Consider the following 25186-nt stretch of genomic DNA (forward strand, 5'->3'; position numbering starts at 1 on the left):
AAACCCATGCATGAGACACATCAAACCACGGCATTTTCGATAACCTGATGAGCGATAAGCAGGAAAATAGTCTCAGACCATATCTGAACCGGTAGTGTTCCCGAACCGGTTCTGGGCGTCCCGCTGGAAGTGGAAAAATATACAATTGTACCAAACCCATGCAAGCGACACATCAAACCACGGCATTTTAGATGACCTGATGGACAATGAGCAGGAAAATCATCTCAGACCATATCTGAACCGGTAGTGTTCCGGAACCGGTTCTAGTCGTCCCGCTGGAAGTGGCCAAATATACAAGTGAACCAAACCCATGCATGCGACACATCAAACCACGGCATTTTCGATAACCTGATGAGCGGTAAGCAGAAAAATAGTCTCAGATCATATCTGAACCGGTAGTGTTCCGAAACCGGTTCTAGGCGTCCCGCTGGAAGTGGCCAAATATACAATTGAACCAAACCCATGCATGCGGCACATCAAACCACGGCATTTTCGATGACCTGATAGATAATGAGCAGGAAAATCATCTCAGACCATACCTGAACCGGTAGTGTTCCGGAACCGGTTCTAGGCGTCTCGCTGGAAGTGGCCAAATATACAATTGAACCAAATCCATACATGCGACACATCAAACCACGGCATTTTCGATGACCTGATGGACAATGAGCAGGAAAACCATCTCAGATCATATCTGAACCAGTAGTGTTCCGGAACCCGTTCCGGGGTTCCCGCCGAAGTGGTTAAATCTGAAAGAGAAACAAACCCGTACACGCGTCACATCAAATAGCGGCTTTTTAGATTACCTAATGAACGGTCAGCAAGTGTTTCGGAATCGGTTTTGAGTGGCCGGAAGCGGCCAAATGTAAAAATTAACCAAATCCAGGCATGTGACACATCAAATCGTGGCTTTTGCGATAACCTGATGAACAGTTAGCTAGAAAATAGCCTTACGTCACTGGTAGTGATCCGGAGTTGGTTCAGAGAGGATTGTCGAAATTGTCAAACCCTGCATGTGACACCTTCAATTTGCAGCGTTTTTGGTTAACCGATGAGCAGTTAACAAGACAATAATGTTAGACCATATTTGGTTCAGCCGGTAGTTACTCGGAATCAGATCCGGGTAGTAAAATGTAAAATTTAACCAAACCCATGGATGCGGTACATCAAATCACGACCAGTCTTGTAAACATTCGACACTTTTTACTACCTTCATTTCGTTGCCGCAGTCGGGTGTCAGTCGGCTTTGTTACATTCGTGCGCTATCGTTACCTCTTACCTACACACAACACGAGCAGTAGAACCAACCCGGGAGCTTCTTGACAGCTTCCGAACAACATCAGCGTACCTAAAAATTTTGGTCCAGGTGGTACTGTCAGATTCAAAGCGACAAGCGCTACTTTTGAAAAGGACGAAAACCGACAATAACAAACCGCACAAAAAAATATTAAAACATTAAACAGAAATCTTAATTTGTTGTTTCCGCTTTTTTGTGGTAGATAAATGCAAATTAAGTGCGGCATGATGAATTTTGTTTACTAGAAGTGAAAATTATATCTATTAAACGGGTAAAGGCAAAACAATCGGCTTTCATAAAATTGATAATAAACTCATGTTTTCTTCTAGTGCGGTTATTAAGCACCAGCAAGTAATAAATTAGGTTGCTTATGCTAACATTTTACAGCTACATATCTGGTAGCAAAGCCAAAATGGAAGTTAAAAATAATCATTTGTTGATGTTTTTTTTTTCGAGTTTGATCTTCGGTTTGGTCTAGCATGCGCAGTCACCAATTAATATGGAAGAGCGTTTAAACATGCGCTTTTATTTATTACATTTCTTACAACAAATAAAAAAGAAAAATCAAAATAATTTTAACTCAACGAACATTAGTTTTTGCGCTTCTGTTGAATACGTCCTTTTGATACGAAACGCTAGCCTCTTGTTGGCTTCCATTTACACGAAACAAAAAGGTGTTTTCGCATGGACAAAAATTGTTGCGTCAGTGAAGGATGGACCCGTTGTTTACGTAGGTACGCGAAACTGAGTTCATCTGTCAAGTTACGGGGGGGTTGAGTAGAACGAAGACTGATCACGACTTATCGACAACCTGATGGAAAAATAGGGTCAGACCACATTAGATTCCCGGTAGTGTTGCGGGTTCAGCTGTGGCTTCGAAAGTGGTTAGAAGTAAAAGTGAAGCAAACCCGCGGTGATTAGGTAAAGGTGAATAAATAGCAATAAAATATTCTCAGACCATAATTGGGACAACCGGTAGTGTCATGGTCCATGACTCATGGAATCAGATCCGACTATCCCACCGGAAATTACCAAATATAAGAATGAATCAAACCCATACATACGACACATCAGATCGCAGATTTTTTGATAATCTAATGAACAGTTAGCAAGAAAATAGCCTTAGATCACATTAGAGACTAGCTGTTGTGTAGCAGAACCAACGTTCATGTGAAAAATTAAATCGTGGCTTTGTTTAATGGCCTGATAAACATTAGGTATGAACAACAGTGACGAATAGGTTTAAGTTCTCATATATGAGAACAAAATATAGACAAAACTAAAGCCACCGACGAACCGACGTGACAGTGGCGATCCAAAACTGTCCCCCCCTAATTTAACGGTCGACCAGCGAAGCGAGCGATCGCTTCTGTCAAATCAGCACAGACGCGAACCGTTTCCTATATGAACACACGGGGGTTTGGTGTCGAGCTATCAAATCATCGCGAGCCGTTATAGAGGTGGCGATAGTGTTCGGCTATTTTTCATCATGGCGTCGGGGACAACAAATTTGAATTTATTTGTTCTAGCTGTCACGTCGGTTCGTCGGTGCTAAAGCGATCTCATCAAATCGTACCATTTCAGATTCCTAAAGTGTAAAGTTATAGCAGGATTGGTCAACGTTGAATGGAAAAATAAGAATTTGATTGCGTAAACAGAAGATGGTGGCTGTTTTAAGGAATTTTGAGCTCTAAAACTATGTAAAATAAGTGTATTTGGTATGGGAAATTTGTTTGGAGTCCACCAGAGTATCCAAAATAGCGGTCCAAAGTCCAAGATAATGGAACGTGCCTCTAGAGCCGACCTACTGATGACTATAGTTTGAATGGGGCAGAATGCCGGTCTTCGTCCAAAACTGGTAACCAGAAAATCATAAACGACATGCTAAAATTAATACGGCGACTATTTTATGTTATTTTAGGTGCAGAGTCCAAAAATGAATACCAGAACATCCAAGATGGTGTCTCAATGTTCAAGATGGCGGTTAGTTTAGTTGGGGTAAATATCCGGAGTCATAAAATGATGACCGGAAAATCTAAAATGACGTTTCAAAATTTTGCGGCTTCATGACACTTGTTTGGTTTGAGTTTTGGATCGTTGTCTTATATTTTCTGAATATTGGATGTTATGCTAATATAAAATGTATCCATATTGAGTAGATTTAGCAAGCAGTTTTAATTTTGTATTTATGTCAATGTCATCTACATGTCGCTCGAGTTTTGTTGAAAGGATATTTTAAAGCACGAGAAAGGCACCATCACCGCTAGGTGGATTAGTTAGGGTTTTTTTTTTATTCGGGCTGGCCGCGTCGTCGTCGTCGCCGATTTGGCTGTGCTCATCTTCGTACGGGGCGGTTTAGTGTAATTTTGGAGGCAAAGTGGAGAGGCCATTTCTTTCATTTGGACCTGCCGCGTCGTCGTCGTCGCCGATTTGGCGGTGCTCATCTTCGTACACACTAAGATTCAGATGTTCCAACTCAGTAATTTTTTCACTGAGTTCAGAATTTTTTCCATCTTTTTACTGAGTTTTCAACAGCAGATTTATCTCGGTTATCGTATTTACCGTTCACCAGTAACGATATTTACCGTGTATCAGTAAGTTTTGACAGTTTGTTATCTGAGCTCGGTAACTCATTTACAGAATATCCGCAAAAGAAACAACCGAACGTACCTAGTTAAATCTGCACTGAACGAAACCCCCCGCCTTAGATCGACTGAGAGGCGATACGATCACGCCCCTTAACGACATTCGGTCGGAAACCGTATGGTCCACCGACCGAATGATGTCATCTTAAAAACGGATGACAGCGATATGAAAATAGAATGTCGACCATATGGTCGAGCAACTTTGTTTTTTAGCGATTGATAACAATAATGTCACCACTATCTTTTTCAAAAAAAATGTGCTTAGTGGCCAGGGTACCCTTGCGGGCACCCTTTTCAAAAATATGGCATGTCCAGGATAGGACATGCGAAGAGATATCGTCAATGTCCCGGGTGTCACGATCAAGAAACTTGTTACGCTATCGATGAATAAATTCGGTGCATCTGTGTGGCCTTCGCTCTGCAACTAATATTCATTCACATAGCGTGCGTCGACTCATACGCGAATAAGATGATCGTCATCCGCTTTTTGGGATGATTGCCGTATGACTGATTCGTCATTCGAAAACACGATTTTGGTAATTTGGACTGGATGGTCGGACAAATCAGTCGATTTCGGGATGGGGTTTTCGTTCAGTGTGCTGTTGAGAACTCAGTAAAAAGATGGAAAAAATACCGAGCTGATCTTAGTGTGTACGGGGCGGTTTAGTGTGATTTTGGAGGCAAAGTGAAGAGGCCGCTTTTTTCATTCGGACCGGCCGCGTCGTCGTCATCGTCAATTTGAATGTTCACATTGTCGTACCAGTGTGTAGTTGTAGCGGTTCTGTGTGATTTCAGAGAAGAGGCCAGTTAGTGGAAGATGCTGCAGCACATACGCACTGAACACTTCGAAGGATGTTTATTGGTGAGCTCGTTCCATTTTATCATCATAACTAATGCTTAAGGATGTATACTATTCTGCTCTGGTTTTTGTGCCTTTATCTAACAAACATTGAAAAATTCGTCATGTCATGTGTCGGCGCTAGTTCCCAATGCACACTTAGTTGATTATAAATATGTTTCTTTCATTTTTTGCATTTACACAAAAATTTGAATGGTTCGTCATCTTCGGTGTCGACATTTCTAGAGCTCGATTTGAATAGGTCGTATGTGCTTTCGTCGATATAAAAATCGATCAGTTTATTCTAGTTACTGTAGCAATATTAATTATTTTTCGAGGACTTTTAGTGATTGAACGGAAAGCCTGTTTAGTAAGGAATCGGCTGTATGTATAAGTTTTGTTTAATTTCAACAGCTTTCGCTTCAATATGCGAATCCAACTGATCGAATTTAATTTCGACGAAAGCACATACGACCTATTCAAATCGAGCTCCAGATTTGTAATATTTTAGTCAAAATGAATAAATGTTTTGACTCAAGTAAAGGTTGCATGAATCACATCACTTACCAAAGTGAATCCAAATCATGTGACTCCCCCTTCCCACTAACAAAAACTCCTTCCCGTGACAGTCGTGGAGAAAATGAGGTGATCTCGGTCTCTAGTAGCAACGTACGTCACACTAACATTCCTTTCCTTCCTCGATGACCGTAAGGAGGTGGCCGGCGCCGTTATTGACTAATAAAGTTTGGAATTCTCGAATTGTGCACATTGAGACGGTAGTTACTCCCAAGCTCCGTTTTTTTTGCAGAGTAAAAGAAAACGTCTGGTTTGGTTCGTTGACTAGATACTAATGAGACAAATTTTATTTGAATTTAACCGCCTACTGTGATACGCGCTGCTAGGCGTTGCTATGGCGTTGCTAAGGTATCTTATATACTAGTACATAGGTTGATTGATTATGGTTGCTTACTGCGATGCCTACTACGATAACAACACTCCTCCCTAAGCAAAGAATCCAATTAACCTATTATTTTCTTCTAGCTTTATATTCGCCAGAGCTTTCGTGAACCCATCCGCAGGTTGCTGCTTCGTGCTCACATATCCCAGCTCGATTATTTCTTGCTGTAGCACATCCCGGATGAAGTGGTACCGGATGTCTAGGTGCTTCGTCCGTGGATTGTATCCTTGGTTTCGAGCGATGCAGATGGCCGATTGATTGTCGCACCGGATAGGAATTCCCTGCACGCCAAACATCTGTGACTGGAAGTGGTGCCACCAAAGCGCTTCCTGGATTGTGCGGGAAAGCGCAATGTATTCCGCTTCGCACGAGGACAACGCAACTGTTGGTTGCCGCTTCACGTTCCACGACACAGCTCCTCCCATGAAGGTGAACACGTACCCAGTAGTGGATTTCCTGGAGTCCGGTTCTCCTCCCCAATCGGCATCTGTGTAGCCAACCAGATTCGATGCCCGATCCTTCGAGTACGTCAGTCGGCTCGATTTCGTACCTTGCAGGTACCGCATGATGCGCTTCACAGCATTCCAGTGACCGCGCCCAGGATTCGCATTGAATTGGCTGACTTGATTGACCGCAAAACTGATATCCGGCCGCGTCGCTTGCGCCAGATAGGTGAGACAGCCCACTGCCTCCTGGTATGGAACTTCTTTCATTTCGCGGGTCTCGTCCGGCGTCGCCGGTGACATCGATTTGTCCAGCTTGATGCTTGCCTCTGCCGGCGTGGAAACTGGGTTGCAGTTCGCCAAGTTGAACCGCCGCAACACGCTGTCGATGTAGTGCTCCTGATCTACCCACAGCTCTCCGTTCTCCCGGTCCCGCGTGATCCTCAATCCCAGGCAGAAGGTTGCTTCGCCGAGGTCCTTCATTTTGAAGCGATTGTGGAGGAACGACTTCAATCTCCGCTTCAACTTCGCTTCGTTGGTGAAAATCAAGAAATCGTCCACGTAAATGGTGACGAAAATCATTTTCTCGCCGTCGACCCGGAAGTACAGGCATGGGTCCACTTTCGACTGCTCCAGGCCGAAATCCTTCAGCGCTTTGTCTAGCTGGCTGTTCCACACACGACTCGCCTGTTTGAGCCCGTACATTGCCTTCCGCAAGCGACAGACTTGTTTGGAGGTGCCAGCAAATCCTCGAGGAAACTCCATGTATATGACCTCGTCCGCCAGCTCGCCTTGAAGGAAAGCAGTAACAGCATCCATCTGCTCTATATCGAGGTCGTGCTTCACCGCCAGCGCGAGGAGGTAGCGGATGGTGGAATACCGCACCACCGGGGAATACACCTCGTCGTAGTCGATTCCTGGCCGCTGCGAACACCCTTTCACGACCAAGCGGGCCTTGTACCGCTCGATCTCACCAGTTGGTCCTCGTTTCGTCCTGAAGACCCATTTGTTCCGGATTGCCTTCCGGTCGCTTGGAAGACTGGTTAGCTCCCACGTTTGATTCTCCTCCAGGGCCTTGATTTCCTCACGCATGGCCGCGATCCACTGTTCGCGATCCGGCCCGTTGAGCGCCTCCTCGTAGCTTTGAGGGTCATCGACCGTCGTGTTGGGAGACATCGATGTGGGCTGGGGGGAAACAACTTCGCCAGAAAAGGAACTATAGGTAACGAAATCAGAATACTTGCCTGGAATTCGGCGCTCCCGGTCGCTGCGCCTAAGCCCTTGCTGCTCAACAGCTGGCCTACCAAGTTGCGACGGGAGCGCAGGCTCGTTGCTCGCATCCAGAAATTCCGGATCACTTGACTCGCTGTCGGATGATGTCAGCTCTCCAATCTCGTCATCAGTGAGCTCGCCGCCACCGATACTTGGTTCCGCAACCGGGTTTATCTCGCCAGTCGCAGTCGGCTCATCGATCGAGTACAGCTCCACGAACTGTATTTGTTGCTGATTCTCCTCACGTTCGACCAAATATTGCGGTTCGCCTTCCTGAACCACAACCACGTCGCGGCTGATGCGGATGTCACGCTTGACCGGATCGTATAAACGATACCCCTTGGTACCATCGGCGTGTCCCACGAAAATCGCTTTCTGGGATTTGGCGTCGAACTTCCTTCTTCGTTGCTTCGGCACGTGGACCAACGCTAGCGATCCAAAAATCCTTAAATGTCGCAAATCCGGCTTCTTACCGGTCCACGCTTCTTCCGGTGTCGTCTCGATTGACCTCGTCGGGCTCCGATTGACGAGGTACGCTGCCGTTGAAACCGCCTCGGCCCAAAATTGCTTCGGTAGGCGCGAGTCGTTCAGCATGCTTCGGGCTTTCTCGATGAGCGTCCGGTTCATTCTCTCCGCCACACCATTTTGCTCGGGGGTGTAGGGACAAGTTTTCTCATGGCGTACTCCATCCTTTGCCATGCTCCGTCTGAACGATGCATTTACGTACTCGGTTCCGTTGTCCGTCCTCAAAACCTTCAGCTTCCGTCCTGTTTGACGCTCGGCCATTGACTTGAACGTTTCATACGCCCCAAACGCTTCGCTTTTTCGTTCCAGGAAATAGAGGAACACCTTCCGGCTCGCATCATCGATGAATGTCATCACGTAACGGCTGCCACCGAGAGATGGAACTTCGATGGGTCCTACCAGGTCCGAGTGTACCAAGTCCAATAGCCCTTCGGCTCTCGAAACACTGGAAGGAAAAGGATTACGTGCATGCTTACCCTCGATACAAGCGATGCACTCCGGAATAGTGCCATCCCGCAATTCGAAGCCGTCCGCCATCGTCATCAACTTCCGCAAACTTTGGCGATTCAGATGACCTAGCCGCCTGTGCCAGATGGATGCGCTCGGTGCCATTAGCGCCTGCTCGTTATTCCGGTTGAGTTTGTACAGGCCACCCACGTGTGTGCCGGATGCGATCACGTTCCCATCGTTCTCGCGGACTTCGCATCGCTCCGCGTCGAAAAACACCGTCAGTCCCTTCTGGCAAATTTTGCTGATCGACAGAAGATTGGTGGCCAGTTCCGGAATTTGCAGCACATCCTTCACTTCGATGGGACCTTCTTCGAGATCCAGCTTGACCAGACCCTTCGCGACAGACATCATGTTGCCGTTGTTCGCCGTGCCAACCGGGTGTGCCATGTGCTGTTGCTTCACAAAGCTGTCGCCACTCCGAGACATGTGGCACGTGGCGCCAGAGTCGAAGTACCACTCCTCACCACTTACCTCACCCATCGCGAAAACGCTGCACAAAGCTTTGCCAGACGTCCTCTGTGGGGTTTGCTTCTGTGGGCACTTTGCTGCAAAATGCCCCCGCTTCTTGCAGTTGTGGCACGTGTCGTCCTTCTTCGGTGTGCCACCGTTGCCACCACGTCGTCGTCGTGCCGGGTTGGAGTACAACGCACCGTCGGCGCCGTCGTTTTTCGGTCCACTCGGTAGCTTCACGTCTTGCAAAATTTTTGCCTTCACCGCGTCCGACGTCAACGCAGTGCCCGATGCCTCGAGTCCCATTATCATGGGTTCATAGTGCTCCGGAAGTCCCATGAGCAACAACGCAGCCAGCCATGAGTCGTCCACTTTGAAGCCGATTCCCGCAAGTTTGTGCGTCGTGGACATCAGCTCGTCGACGTACGATTCCACGCTGCCGCATTCGTCCAATCGAATCGAGGTTAGCTTTCGCAACAACCCGATTTTCCTCGTCAGGCCGTTGTCCTGGAAAGCGTTCCGCAGCTGCTCCCACGCTTCCTGAGCGTCCTTCGCGTCCTGCACCAGGCTGTAGTTTGTCGTCTCCAGGCTCAAGCAAATCGTGGCCAACGCTCGCAAACTAACCTCCTCATCAATTTGCTGCCCCGCCGGGGGCGATACCGCGTACCACGTGCCCTCGCGAATGAGCGTCATTTTCATCGCGAACGCCCACGTGGAGTAATTTTCGCGTCCCTTCAGCTTCTCGATGATGGGCATGGCGACCGCGCTGATCCGTCCGTTCCCAGCGGCCGGCACTCCGGCTCCGCCTACGGCACCTGGTAATCCAGCTCCGATTCCGCTTGCTCCATTCTGCTGCTGACGGTTCATCGCGAAAATTTTCACTTTTCAACTTTTCTTCTGGCTATGGCCAGCCTCGGGCCCATAACCTTTTGCAGAGTAAAAGAAAACGTCTGGTTTGGTTCGTTGACTAGATACTAATGAGACAAATTTTATTTGAATTTAACCGCCTACTGTGATACGCGCTGCTAGGCGTTGCTATGGCGTTGCTAAGGTATCTTATATACTAGTACATAGGTTGATTGATTATGGTTGCTTACTGCGATGCCTACTACGATAACAACAGTTTTTTTGGTTCCTTGTGCAATTTCGATTGTTCTGGTCAATCACGGAGTAGCAACTACGAATTGTACGGTCATCTATGCTCATGCTCATGCTCATTTTAAGATAAGAATATTATGGCGCCAGCACCAAATCGAATAGCGACGTTTTGACTAGCGACACTTTTCGACTAGCGACACTTTTTTTCAGTACCAGTTTATAGGCACTAGTCTTGCCAAGCCGAAATATCCCTAAAAAGCAAAAAAAAAAAAATAAAAAACAAAAATACCCGGTAAAACCCTAGGTAAAATCCGCAAAAATTTTGCCGTTTTTTTCCTTATAGCATGTCATAAGAATATCTTATGAAAATGAGTTTATATTTATTTATTATTCTCATGGCATTCACATAATTACAATATGGCGAAAAATCATAAGGTTCTTATGAATTTCCTAAGTTTTTTTTTGTGTTCTCTTTCGAAAATGCATCTCGAAACGCTCCCATTTCACCTTAACTTTCGGCATCACCAGAAATGAACTTTTTAGTTCATTTTCCGGGCTCCCGTGTGATTCTGAGTGCAAATTCATGAGAGTGCGGGTCTGAATCGGTTTTGAGATCTACAAAAGCTGAACACCCCTACCAGCAGCTAAACAACAACATCAGATTCCGGTGTCAGTGACAGTTATCCCAGCGGCGTCCGTGCCAGTGTGGCGAAAATTTTGTGTGCATTATTATTTAAAATCGCAGAAGTTTTACGAAATATCCATTGAAAATGCATAAAACTATTACGACACTCAAGTGTCGCCTTTGCCAAGAACAGCAGGAAGTGATGATACCAATATATGACAGCACTACAGCCATGACAGGACAGCGATCCATTCCCGACATGGTTTCCGCTTTCGTCGGTTCAGAGGTAAGAAATTTGAAATGCGCCCTGCAGCTACGAAACTATATCGTGTTATCATTCTAGGTGGAGCGATATGATCGCTTGCCCAAGAGCATCTGCCAAATGTGTCACGACCAGTTGGTAGAGTCTCATCAGTTTTCGCTGGCATGCCGGCGGGCGAGGCTTGAACTGGAGCAGCCACAAACAACATCCGACCAGCGATGCCTTGTATGTCACGATTCAGTCAACGAGGAAGCTACCCAAGAGAACGCTTCGGCCTGCCAGAGATGGGGCATGAGTATGAACGATATGATACAAAGGTTGAGTGGAACGGTGAAACGGATCAAGAACCTACCGATCCACCCTTTGGTTTGCGAGAGCTGTCTGCAGAAAATGGACTGTGCGTACGTGTTCAAGAACCGGTGTCTCAAATCGGAGGCCAACTGGCTCCAGAAGGTGTCCCATCCGTGGGAAAGGATGGAAGTGGACAAAAACGATCCGGACCAGCTGGTTATCGAGCTGTCAGCGGATATTGTCCGGGAGCAGCAGGGCGACCAAGCTGGAATGGGACACTGCTCGGTTTGTCTGTTGGAAGTGGATTTGAACACGATGGGTAAGAAGTGCAACGGATGTTTGCTACCGTTTCGAAGTGTAGCCAAAAAATCACGGATAGAAGCTGCGGCTATTGAAGGTGGAGTGGCAATCGAGTCGCAGGATAACGAAATCGAAACCGACGACCCCGACGACGTTCAAGAGGAAATAGATTCAAACGGTAAGTGTCCCCAGACTTTTGCAAGGAAGTACATAAAATTTAGCATTTTTGTTACTGAGATAACCGAGTTATCGACTGAAACTGAGATCTGCTATTATTGATGAATAGAGATCTTAAGTTACAGTATGTGATGCCCCCATTCCGGTCCCGCAAGCTTCCCAGCACGGAGGAAGTTAGGCGTTCGACAATGTTAGGCATTTGTTAGTTATGTTGCTCATCGAAAAATTTTCGAGAGCATAAATCATAACCCCGAATTTATGCTGAATGTTCGATTTTTTTCGCGCGTCATTGACAGTTGAGCAAATGGCAGTGGAAAAAAAACTTTGTTAGTTGCGGCAGTTTAAAAATCGCGTTCGTCGGTCGAGAAAATGAGAAAAATTTGCGGTCTCAATTAGTTTAAACTCGTAGGAACCATTTCAGTCGTTCCGTCGTCCAACCAGTCAGTTCCTCGTCGCTGCTGCTGGCCAATAAGTTCGGTTCGTTCTCTTCGCACTGTCGCCGGAACCAGTCATCACCAAAACAGTGTCCGATTCCGTTAAGTTTGTCCTCATCGTGTCGGTGAGTCACTTATATTTTAATTTCATTTATTTCTAATTCAAATTTAATTTAATGTAAATTTAATTTTAATTAAATTTTATTAAAATTTCGATGAAATTTAATAAAATTTTAATTTAATTTCAATAAAATTTTAATAATATTCTAATTCAATTTAATCATAATTTGATTATAATTTAATATTAATTTAATTTTAATTTAATTTTAATTTAATTTTAATTTAATTTTAATTTAATTTTAATTTAATTTTAATTTAATTTTAATTTAATTTTAATTTAATTTTAATTTAATTTTAATTTAATTTTAATTTAATTTTAATTTAATTTTAATTTAATTTTAATTTAATTTTAATTTAATTTTAATTTAATTTTAATTTAATTTTAATTTAATTTTAATTTAATTTTAATTTAATTTTAATTTAATTTTAATTTAATTTTAATTTAATTTTAATTTAATTTTAATTTAATTTTAATTTAATTTTAATTTAATTTTAATTTAATTTTAATTTAATTTTAATTTAATTTTAATTTAATTTTAATTTAATTTTAATTTAATTTTAATTTAATTTTAATTTAATTTTAATTTAATTTTAATTTAATTTTTAATTTAATTTAAAATTAAAATTAAAATTAAAATTAAAATTAAAATTAAAATTAAAATTAAAATTAAAATTAAAATTAAAATTAAAATTAAAATTAAAATTAAAATTAAAATTAAAATTAAAATTAAAATTAAAATTAAAATTAAAATTAAAATTAAAATTAAAATAGAAATTAAAATTAAAATTAAAATTAAAATTAAAATTAAAATTAAAATTAAAATTAAAATTAAAATTAAAATTAAAATTAAAATTAAAATTAAAATTAAAATTAAAATTAAAATTAAAATTAAAATTAAAATTAAAATTAAAATTAAAATTAAAATTAAAATTAAAATTAAAATTAAAATTAAAATTAAAATTAAAATTAAAATTAAAATTAAAATTAAAATTAAAATTAAAATTAAAATTAAAATTAAAATTAAAATTAAAATTAAAATTAAAATTAAAATTAAAATTAAAATTAAAATTAAAATTAAAATTAAAATTAAAATTAAAATTAAAATTAAAATTAAAATTAAAATTAAAATTAAAATTAAAATTAAAATTAAAATTAAAATTAAAATTAAAATTAAAATTAAAATTAAAATTAAAATTAAAATTAAAATTAAAATTAAAATTAAAATTAAAATTAAAATTAAAATTAAAATTAAAATTAAAATTAAAATTAAAATTAAAATTAAAATTAAAATTAAAATTAAAATTAAAATTAAAATTAAAATTAAAATTAAAATTAAAATTAAAATTAAAATTAAAATTAAAATTAAAATTAAAATTAAAATTAAAATTAAAATTAAAATTAAAATTAAAATTAAAATTAAAATTAAAATTAAAATTAAAATTAAAATTAAAATTAAAATTAAAATTAAAATTAAAATTAAAATTAAAATTAAAATTAAAATTAAAATTAAAATTAAAATTAAAATTAAAATTAAAATTAAAATTAAAATTAAAATTAAAATTAAAATTAAAATTAAAATTAAAATTAAAATTAAAATTAAAATTAAAATTAAAATTAAAATTAAAATTAAAATTAAAATTAAAATTAAAATTAAAATTAAAATTAAAATTAAAATTAAAATTAAAATTAAAATTAAAATTAAAATTAAAATTAAAATTAAAATTAAAATTAAAATTAAAATTAAAATTAAAATTAAAATTAAAATTAAAATTAAAATTAAAATTAAAATTAAAATTAAAATTAAAATTAAAATTAAAATTAAAATTAAAATTAAAATTAAAATTAAAATTAAAATTAAAATTAAAATTAAAATTAAAATTAAAATTAAAATTAAAATTAAAATTAAAATTAAAATTAAAATTAAAATTAAAATTAAAATTAAAATTAAAATTAAAATTAAAATTAAAATTAAAATTAAAATTAAAATTAAAATTAAAATTAAAATTAAAATTAAAATTAAAATTAAAATTAAAATTAAAATTAAAATTAAAATTAAAATTAAAATTAAAATTAAAATTAAAATTAAAATTAAAATTAAAATTAAAATTAAAATTAAAATTAAAATTAAAATTAAAATTAAAATTAAAATTAAAATTAAAATTAAAATTAAAATTAAAATTAAAATTAAAATTAAAATTAAAATTAAAATTAAAATTAAAATTAAAATTAAAATTAAAATTAAAATTAAAATTAAAATTAAAATTAAAATTAAAATTAAAATTAAAATTAAAATTAAAATTAAAATTAAAATTAAAATTAAAATTAAAATTAAAATTAAAATTAAAATTAAAATTAAAATTAAAATTAAAATTAAAATTAAAATTAAAATTAAAATTAAAATTAAAATTAAAATTAAAATTAAAATTAAAATTAAAATTAAAATTAAAATTAAAATTAAAATTAAAATTAAAATTAAAATTAAAATTAAAATTAAAATTAAAATTAAAATTAAAATTAAAATTAAAATTAAAATTAAAATTAAAATTAAAATTAAAATTAAAATTAAAATTAAAATTAAAATTAAAATTAAAATTAAAATTAAAATTAAAATTAAAATTAAAATTAAAATTAAAATTAAAATTAAAATTAAAATTAAAATTAAAATTAAAATTAAAATTAAAATTAAAATTAAAATTAAAATTAAAATTAAAATTAAAATTAAAATTAAAATTAAAATTAAAATTAAAATTAAAATTAAAATTAAAATTAAAATTAAAATTAAAATTAAAATTAAAATTAAAATTAAAATTAAAATTAAAATTAAAATTAAAATTAAAATTAAAATTAAAATTAAAATTAAAATTAAAATTAAAATTAAAATTAAAATTAAAATTAAAATTAAAATTAAAATTAAAATTAAAATTAAAATTAAAATTAAAATTAAAATTAAAATTAAAATTAAAATTAAAATTAAAATTAAAATTAAAATTAAAATTAAAATTAAAATTAAAATTAAAATTAAAATTAAAATTAAAATTAAAATTAAAATTAAAATTAAAATTAAAATTAAAATTAAAATTAAAATTAAAATTAAAATTAAAATTAAAATTAAAATTAAAATTAAAATTAAAATTAAAATTAAAATTAAAATTAAAATTAAAATTAAAATTAAAATTAAAATTAAAATTAAAATTAAAATTAAAATTAAAATTAAAATTAAAATTAAAATTAAAATTAAAATTAAAATTAAAATTAAAATTAAAATTAAAATTAAAATTAAAATTAAAATTAAAATTAAAATTAAAATTAAAATTAAAATTAAAATTAAAATTAAAATTAAAATTAAAATTAAAATTAAAATTAAAATTAAAATTAAAATTAAAATTAAAATTAAAATTAAAATTAAAATTAAAATTAAAATTAAAATTAAAATTAAAATTAAAATTAAAATTAAAATTAAAATTAAAATTAAAATTAAAATTAAAATTAAAATTAAAATTAAAATTAAAATTAAAATTAAAATTAAAATTAAAATTAAAATTAAAATTAAAATTAAAATTAAAATTAAAATTAAAATTAAAATTAAAATTAAAATTAAAATTAAAATTAAAATTAAAATTAAAATTAAAATTAAAATTAAAATTAAAATTAAAATTAAAATTAAAATTAAAATTAAAATTAAAATTAAAATTAAAATTAAAATTAAAATTAAAATTAAAATTAAAATTAAAATTAAAATTAAAATTAAAATTAAAATTAAAATTAAAATTAAAATTAAAATTAAAATTAAAATTAAAATTAAAATTAAAATTAAAATTAAAATTAAAATTAAAATTAAAATTAAAATTAAAATTAAAATTAAAATTAAAATTAAAATTAAAATTAAAATTAAAATTAAAATTAAAATTAAAATTAAAATTAAAATTAAAATTAAAATTAAAATTAAAATTAAAATTAAAATTAAAATTAAAATTAAAATTAAAATTAAAATTAAAATTAAAATTAAAATTAAAATTAAAATTAAAATTAAAATTAAAATTAAAATTAAAATTAAAATTAAAATTAAAATTAAAATTAAAATTAAAATTAAAATTAAAATTAAAATTAAAATTAAAATTAAAATTAAAATTAAAATTAAAATTAAAATTAAAATTAAAATTAAAATTAAAATTAAAATTAAAATTAAAATTAAAATTAAAATTAAAATTAAAATTAAAATTAAAATTAAAATTAAAATTAAAATTAAAATTAAAATTAAAATTAAAATTAAAATTAAAATTAAAATTAAAATTAAAATTAAAATTAAAATTAAAATTAAAATTAAAATTAAAATTAAAATTAAAATTAAAATTAAAATTAAAATTAAAATTAAAATTAAAATTAAAATTAAAATTAAAATTAAAATTAAAATTAAAATTAAAATTAAAATTAAAATTAAAATTAAAATTAAAATTAAAATTAAAATTAAAATTAAAATTAAAATTAAAATTAAAATTAAAATTAAAATTAAAATTAAAATTAAAATTAAAATTAAAATTAAAATTAAAATTAAAATTAAAATTAAAATTAAAATTAAAATTAAAATTAAAATTAAAATTAAAATTAAAATTAAAATTAAAATTAAAATTAAAATTAAAATTAAAATTAAAATTAAAATTAAAATTAAAATTAAAATTAAAATTAAAATTAAAATTAAAATTAAAATTAAAATTAAAATTAAAATTAAAATTAAAATTAAAATTAAAATTAAAATTAAAATTAAAATTAAAATTAAAATTAAAATTAAAATTAAAATTAAAATTAAAATTAAAATTAAAATTAAAATTAAAATTAAAATTAAAATTAAAATTAAAATTAAAATTAAAATTAAAATTAAAATTGAAATTGAAATTAAAATTAAAATTAAAATTAAAATTAAAATTAAAATTAAAATTAAAATTAAAATTAAAATTAAAATTAAAATTAAAATTAAAATTAAAATTAAAATTAAAATTAAAATTAAAATTAAAATTAAAATTAAAATTAAAATTAAAATTAAAATTAAAATTAAAATTAAAATTAAAATTGAAATTGAAATTAAAATTAAAATTAAAATTAAAATTAAAATTAAAATTAAAATTAAAATTAAAATTAAAATTAAAATAAATTTAAATTTAAATTAAATTTTAAAAAATTAAAACAGGCTCCGATTTTTTTTATTGAATATGTTTCGTCCAGCTTTCATTCGAGGCAGAAGTGCGGTTGTAGTAGTGAACGCCGATAAAAGTTCACTACTACAATCACACTTCTTGCTCGGATGACAGCTGGAATGAAAACAAGCAGCATAAAATCTATGCCTAACATTCGCCTAACAGCCCATACTAAAACATGTCTAACGTTAGTCTAATGTTAGACTAACAAACATGTTTCGAATTTGCAACATGTCTAACAAAAGTGTGTCATATCTGTCTAATTTTAGACTAACATTAGGCAAAAGTTAGACAAAAAGTTAGCCTAACATGCTGGCCAGTTAGTCTAACATTAGGCTAATGTTAGGCTAACCCTCCGTACTGGGTTTATAAGGCGAATTATTGGGAATTATCCATTTTAGCTATACCTACGCAATGCCTGTTATTCATGGCCTTCCTCTTTTACCAGGGCTTAGGACCGTGATGGGATGAAGCACATGTGTTGTTGACCGAAGCCGAAGGTCCATTCAAACCTAAATGTTTACTCGATCGACATGCTTTCCAAACATCTTAATAACCCATTTTCAATTTATTCAACAGATCCTCCATCAGAAAATGATTCGAATCCAGGAGAATCAGGTTCGGACTCCGATGATGCCCAAGCGCAGAAAGACCCTAGATACGTGCGGGTTAAAACCCTGGTTTACAGATGTTGCATACAGGGTTGTTACAACAATCACGCGACGGAAGAAGATCTTATTAATCACTACGAATTGGTACACGGTGGAAGTGACGCGAGAAAAGCACAAAAATTCTATTGCCAATACTGTGATAGACCATTTCCAAATGAATCTTTTCTTTTGGATCACCGCAAACATCGCAGAATTCAGTATCGCTGTCAAATCGAGGGTTGTAATTTAACTCGATCTTCCGAAGCATTAATCCTACTGCATTGCAACGAAAATCCGCACAGACCTTTTAGCCACAGCAAATGGGATACGTTGCGAAAAAATACCAGCATACGGAAAAACCTGACTCCAACGTTGGACCATTTTGAAGTGATCGGTTCCCAGGACGCACACACAGACATTTTGAAGCGGAAATCCGAATTTTGCTGCCGATGTTTTGCGTTGTTCGAAACCATAGAAGAACGCGATGCCCACTGTCGGGCCCATGGAGTTCAAAAAGATTTCCCAATGCATTGTGAAACGTGCGGTCTAGGTCAACCGAACAAAACGAAACTGGTCAGACACCAGAACATGAGAGACCAAAGAACACACTACTACTGCCGGACGTGCGACAAAATGCTCTGGTTGAAGGTGAGCTACTCGCGCCACCGGGGAGTGTACCATTTTCCGAAAGAACTGGAACAAAAGATTGGAACCGAGTGCAACGATTTCATCGCCTGCTGTGGTTGTTACGAAACATTCACCACGGAAGCCGCCATACAGGCGCATCGCAAGGAAAAACACCCGCCTACTGATGAGCCGACAAAGGCCGGCCAATTCAAATGCGACAAATGCCAGATGATCCTCAAGAGCTTGAAGCAGCACGATGCTTTGAACAAGCTCAAACTTTCCTACGTGTGCATGGTAAGTTGATAGAGGATAAGTTTCCACCAACTGCGGGGGCTTCCAGATTGTACTCTTGGTGCAACGCGATACTTTGTCAGGTCGCAGGGTTGTTACAACAGCGCGGATTTCGCGAATTTCGCGGATTTCGCGATTTTCGCGGATTTGGCGCGGATTAGCCCCTGGAATTTGCCCCCCGCGCGGATTTGGCGCGGAATTGGTTTTGCTGTTTTGTCATGCAAATTTTGTACATGATTTTATGTTGATTTGCATAATAGTTTTTTGTGTGAAATCGCCTTCTTTTGATCTTCCGCTTGACGAACTTTGTTCTGTGAATCTTATATATTAAAATACTGAGAGTTAAACCATTTTAGTGCTTGAAATAACATTTATTCCCGTTGTTATGAATCCTACACACTTAATTTGGGATACCGTGTTCGGTTAATTTTTGACGAAAATAGAACAGCTGAATACAGCTATACTGCATTGTTTACCTTTTGCTCCCGGTTTTGAAAGATAGTGAACTGAGCCTCAGGTTAATCGATTACCGAAGCTACCGAAATAGTTCTGCTGTTCTATTTTCGTCAAAAAAGTGCTGAACAGGCAATTCAGGATTGAGTGTGTAGAGCCTTTGGGTTTTGGGAAATATGTTTCAGTAATAATGGGGCACGTTCGGTGTAGTACTAGATTTGTAGTAATGAGCTGAATTTTAGTATGGTGAGAAGGTCAATTCTCCGTTTCTGCAATGAAATGGTGCAAAAAGCGTGGGTATTATGATTCCTTGTCTAATTTGATGCTGTTTGAGCAAAACTTTTGATAACTATGTTGTTTATGTTGCAAGAAATGGAGAAAACAACAACACTGTTGCCCAAAGTTTTGCTCAAACAGCATCAAATTAGGCATGGAATCATAATACCCACGCTTTTTGCACCATTTCATTGCAGAAACGGAGAATTGACCTTCTCACCATACTAAAATTCAGCTCATTACTACAAATCTAGTACTTCACCGATCTGTCCTATTCAATATGAAATTGATCGAGAAAGCTCTGATCTAAACCAGGTTAGTTACATTATCTCTATGTAGTTAATTTTCGTAGCAATAAACTTCATTTTGTATAATTAGTTTTTACAACATAGGTATTTAAGTAAAACATGCTAGCACTCTCTCACCTTTATAAATGATCATCCGACATAACATATTATCTATTGGATTTAGAGGAAAGAACTAAACTTCGAGCTCTACTTCGAATACTCCATAGAAATTCTATAACAATTTCCAAGTAATCCTCAAGGGTCTTCTTCAGGGTGTATCCCCGGAATTCCTTTAAGGATCTTTTTTTTATATTGTTCTTAAGATCTTTTTGAATGGACTTTTTTCTTTTTTTGGGTTAATGCTTTCATCTATAAAATTCTCGATTGATCGATTCTCAGCGATTCAACGCAGATTGGCCACGGCCCGGGGGTGCGTTGATGGTTGATTATAACAGGATTATAACAGAATAACAGAAAATTCCCGATTGATTTGTTTCGAAATGCCTGATTTTTTTTCTGTAAAAAATTCCTGTAAAAATATCTTAAGAAAAAAAAATCTCGAAAGAGTTTCTGACAAAATTATAATAATTTTTAGTTCCAAAGTCGTGCATGCTGGCTGTAGTGTGTACACAGCTAGCCGCGTTCGGTAATTTTTACCGAAATCTCAACAGCTGAACGTTCGGTAATGGTTTTTTACCGAAATTCTGCAAAAATTACCAAATTTCGGAAAATTGATTGATTTGTCTTTAATAGAGAGACTTTCAGCCCTTGGCTGGTTCGTCTCTTATAATTTCGGTAAGGGGCTGTCCATAAACCACGTGGTCATTTTTTTGGGACTTCTCAACCCCCCCCCCGTGGTCATTAGTCCATACAAAATTTTTTATTCGTCCATACAAAATGGTCATTGGCCGAACCCCCCCCTCATGACCACGTGGTTTATGGACAGCCCCTAAAATGCTATCGTTTATCTGTCAAATTTTAACGAAGTTCGGTAAACGTCACCGAATTTCTCCGGTAAAAAACGTGCATGGATATGGTACGATTGATCTTTTGAATACAAGTTTTTCAAAAAATTAAAAAAAAAATGATTCTAGGAATTTTATTACAAATATTTCTCAGGAATCCATGGCTGGAATAATCTATCCATCATAAGCCACTAGAAGAGCACCAGTAACTATAGATTTACCGTTGGAATTTTCATAGCATAAAAGCATATAAATCCCTCCCTGGCCAAGATCACAGGGTTCGACGGTATTAAAGTGAAGGATGTTAATTGTAATTCTTGTAATGAAAATATCACCTTTAACACTTTAATGCGCCTCCAACGGTTCATTGCGAACCGGCTGCTACAGATGGAGTATGGCTGATTTATCAGAAATGCTCGATAAACAGGAGGAACCTGCTGGGGCCTAGTAGTTTCTGTACCCAGAAAACAGTTCCGGTCGATTGAGTCTGGGAAGGTTTCGAGAGTCGTGAATCATAATGCAAATTTTTGTGTTTTATGACGAATCTCGGAATATTTTTTGAGTCAGCAGACTTTGAACTGTTTCCTGGGCTTCCAACTATTCGGTTAATTTTAACAAATACATTATACAAATACAAATTTAATTCAAATATGAAATAATTAGTAGTATCTCGCGTATTCAATTTGCTAATACATAGTTCTCAACATTTGATGTGCTTTCGTGATTCAATTTTCTCTATAATTTTCAATATCAATTTAAAATAACTAAGAAACTAATAGTGGGAAGTGCAGCATTTAACAGTGCTTGCTTATAGATTCGAAGCTAACGTGTGATCAAGACGAAATCGACAAAAACTGACTACTTCGACTTTGACTAACGTAGACTATTATGACAAATTAGATATTTTTACATTTTTCGACTGAGTGTATGCAAGGTTTTCTTTAATATGGACTTATTTGGACCGATGCTGATAGTGCTAGGGATGTGGACGAAATACAACTTTCAAAGATAATAAAAACAATACTAAAATGAGGATCAACGAAAATGGACATAACAAACACATCGACTATCTAACAGATCATAGGCACACTAAAGATTACTAAATTATAGGGCACAGCATAAATATGAACAATAACATTCTTTAAACCTTCACATGACAAAAAATAAATACAAAATCGACCATATGACAAAACCGAAACTTTCACACCTTCTACCGTAATCTTCTGAGTCAGTACGCAACAGTGTCTTACTGGACGACATGTTCCGTGCACGGCTAGTGAACTGCTTCTGAAGGATTACGTTCTCTATCCTATCCAAAGGCCTAGTGAACTGTCGTTATCCGCGCAAACGCTTCGTGCTCCTCCATATAGACGTGAGACGCTTGTGCGCACAGTGATGGGAGAGGTTTCTACGTCCGACGGCGTGCCGCTAGGAACCTTTAAAAAAAAAAAAAAAAAAAAAAAAAAAAAAAAAAAAAAAAAAAAAAAAAAAAAAAAAAAAAAAAAAAAGCGTATAAATCCCTATGAGAATTAATGGTGAAAACTTTGAAGAAAAACCCTGACGAATCTTTGGAGAAATTTATGGATAAATAGCTGGACAAGTACCTGGAGAAATTCTAGAAAAAATCCTGAAGGAATTTTACACCAGCAAGAAAATCTTTAAAACATGCAACAGGATTTTTTCCAGAGTTTCGTCCAATGATTGCTGTAGGGATTTTTTAGTACTTTAACTGCGGAGGAAGGTATTTTCTGTTTGTACAGGCATCTTCCCATGTGTTCCTCTTAGAATTTCTTCACTTATTCCTGAAGACGCTGTCCATAAACTACGTAGACTCATTTTTGACCATTTCAGAACCACCCTCATTGACTTTGTCGATACAGCGGCCGTTCGCTCGTTGCATACCCGCTCGTTGCAACGCTTTTTAGTTGCAAGTCCGCTCATTGCAAAATTTGATAAGTTTTTGCAATTAAAAAGCAATCAAATGTCAAATTCGTGCTGTCAGTTATGCTGTCAGTGCATTTCGATGCACTTTAGTGTCAAAGTGACGTTGCAATTAGCGAATGGCATTCGCTCGTTGCAATGTAAACATTTTGCAACGAGCGAACGGCCGCTGTACAAAATTTTTGAAATTGGTAAGAAGCTTGGACATTGACCAGGCCACCCCCGCCCCCTAACAGTCTACATAATTCGTAGACGAGCGCTGAAGTATTCTCCCTGGATAATATTTATCTAGTTTCAGTTTCTTTCTAGAATGTCTCACTGGGATTCTCCAGGCATTACTATTTTTTTTTTTCAAATTTCTAAGAATTACCCTCACAATGTCCTACTCAAATTCATGCTCATTATTTTAAGAATTCCTTGAAAAAGTTTGTATCGGGTAATGTATATAAAAACTTCAGAATTTTTTTTCGTTTCATTGAGGTTTTTTTTCAAGGATTTTTAAGGGATACCTTCATGATATCTTTTTTTTATTTTCCAATATTTTCTTTGCTAGAATTTTTTCACAAACCTTTTGGTATATTCTCCTGAATGACGGGCTCTGGCAGATATCTCCAAGAACGCTCTGTAGATTGCTACAGCGATTTTACTAAAAATTCTTGAAGGAATATTGCTGCACAAAAAAAACATGAAATAGATTTGTGGCAAAACGTCTTCAAATTGCATGAAGAACATTTAAGACGAACTGCGTTAATTAACGAATCAACAGTTCAGCTCCCACCTGGCACTCAATCAGTCCATTCCAGTTGAAAGTGCCTTTTCTTTATACACTATTGTAGATTGTTCAAATTTTATGTTTAATATATACGCAATGTAGAAAAACGAAACTTTACTTCCACACTTTCGCGGATTTGGCGCGAATTTAATTTCACAATCGCGCGGATTTAAATTTTGCTCGCGCGGATTTGGCGCGGATTTTTTTCCACGCTTCTCGTAACAACCCTAGGTGCAACACAAATTCAAATGCATGGACAATTGTTTTTCAAAAAGTACTTCAATTTATTTAATTTTGTGCCTCGTAATTTCAATTCTATTAACAATAGGGGTAGGCGGGGCAATATGGACACCCTAAGGTTTTTGCCAACTTTACCTGGCAAGATGTCAAAAATGTTTAGTTTTTTGATACATGTATCCTTTTAAAGTCTATTTAGCATCTATTGCATAAGAATGCTCACGAAGAAAAATGATTTATCCACTTCAAAAAATGTTTTGAAAAATGTTAGTTTTACATGACCGTCTTCAAGCATACGGGGCAGAATGGACACCCCCATGGGGCAATATGGACACCATGAGACTTTTACGAATTTCGTACATTATTTACACCTATAAAGTCATTTCATTATAAAACAACTATTATGGATGAATAATACGCCGAAGTAGTTCATTTTTGTTCAGTTAATTTAAATTCAGGCTGTTTTGGACAAAGCTTCGTTTTTGTCGACATGTACAGCTGTGCCTAGAACAACTTTTTTCCACTTCTGTCGTTTTTTGACCAATTTGTTTCACCCTTTGTCTACTATAGTGAACATTTAACCGAAAATATACTGAAATCGAAGAATTTGGTTGGTTTGTGATTTAGGTTATATTTTTCCCTTGCCGCTTCTTTCAAAAAGGTGAGTGTCCATTTTGCCCCGGCAGCAGAAGATATTTCCAAACTTGGTTTTTGATATAATAAAGAAGGAAATATAAACATGTTAATCATGTAGATACAGCAAAACTACTTCCATGTGTTCTAGAAATATCAGGTTTTAATCGACCTGCAATAAATTAATCACTAAATCTTATTTTAGATGGTGTGAAAATTATAATTTCCATGCACAAAAAACGGAGGACGCAACTTTTTCGTGTAAAATCAAGTATAATTTTAATTTCGAATGTTTATTTCCTGAAACTACGTTTTAGACAAATGAACTATATTCTCCATTCATTAAAAGTTCAAAAAAGTTCGCATATTTCAAAATATTGAGGGTGTCCATTCTGCCCCGGGTGTCCATAATGCCCCGCCTACCCCTAGATACTTTAAATTTGACGTATAAATATATAGAAGAACACGGTACCGCTTTGAAAGTGTCCCAGCCCAGCTAGAAGGGCCTCGGGCAAATCAGGAACGATGCCAGTATGTTCCTGATTACGGTATACTGGTCTTGTTTTGAAATTGGTAATTGAGTTGGTACACGCTTAGGTAGTGAGCTAGCACTTGGTAGCAA

The 25186-nt window shown here is 34.4% G+C and overlaps 1 protein-coding gene across 3 annotated transcripts in view; it reads left to right on the forward strand.

Moving 5' to 3' along the window:
• The first annotated feature begins 10693 nt into the window (after positions 1-10693).
• Positions 10694-25186, forward strand: part of LOC115262067 (zinc finger protein 271) — a 28894-nt gene continuing 14401 nt past the window's right edge. The window contains exons 1-3 of one of the 3 annotated variants that reach the window (XM_029864022.2): positions 10694-10944; positions 11002-11689; positions 18012-19003. In XM_029864022.2, coding sequence (XP_029719882.2) covers positions 10804-10944; positions 11002-11689; positions 18012-19003 — 1821 coding nt within the window. In that variant the 5' untranslated portion in view covers positions 10694-10803. The remainder of the gene's footprint in view (positions 10945-11001; positions 11690-18011; positions 19004-25186) is intronic. The other 2 variants (XM_029864021.2, XM_029864020.2) reach the window with 2 other exon arrangements.

Source organism: Aedes albopictus, chromosome 2 (assembly GCF_035046485.1).
Source record: "Aedes albopictus strain Foshan chromosome 2, AalbF5, whole genome shotgun sequence".
Lineage (NCBI taxonomy): Eukaryota > Metazoa > Arthropoda > Insecta > Diptera > Culicidae > Aedes > Aedes albopictus.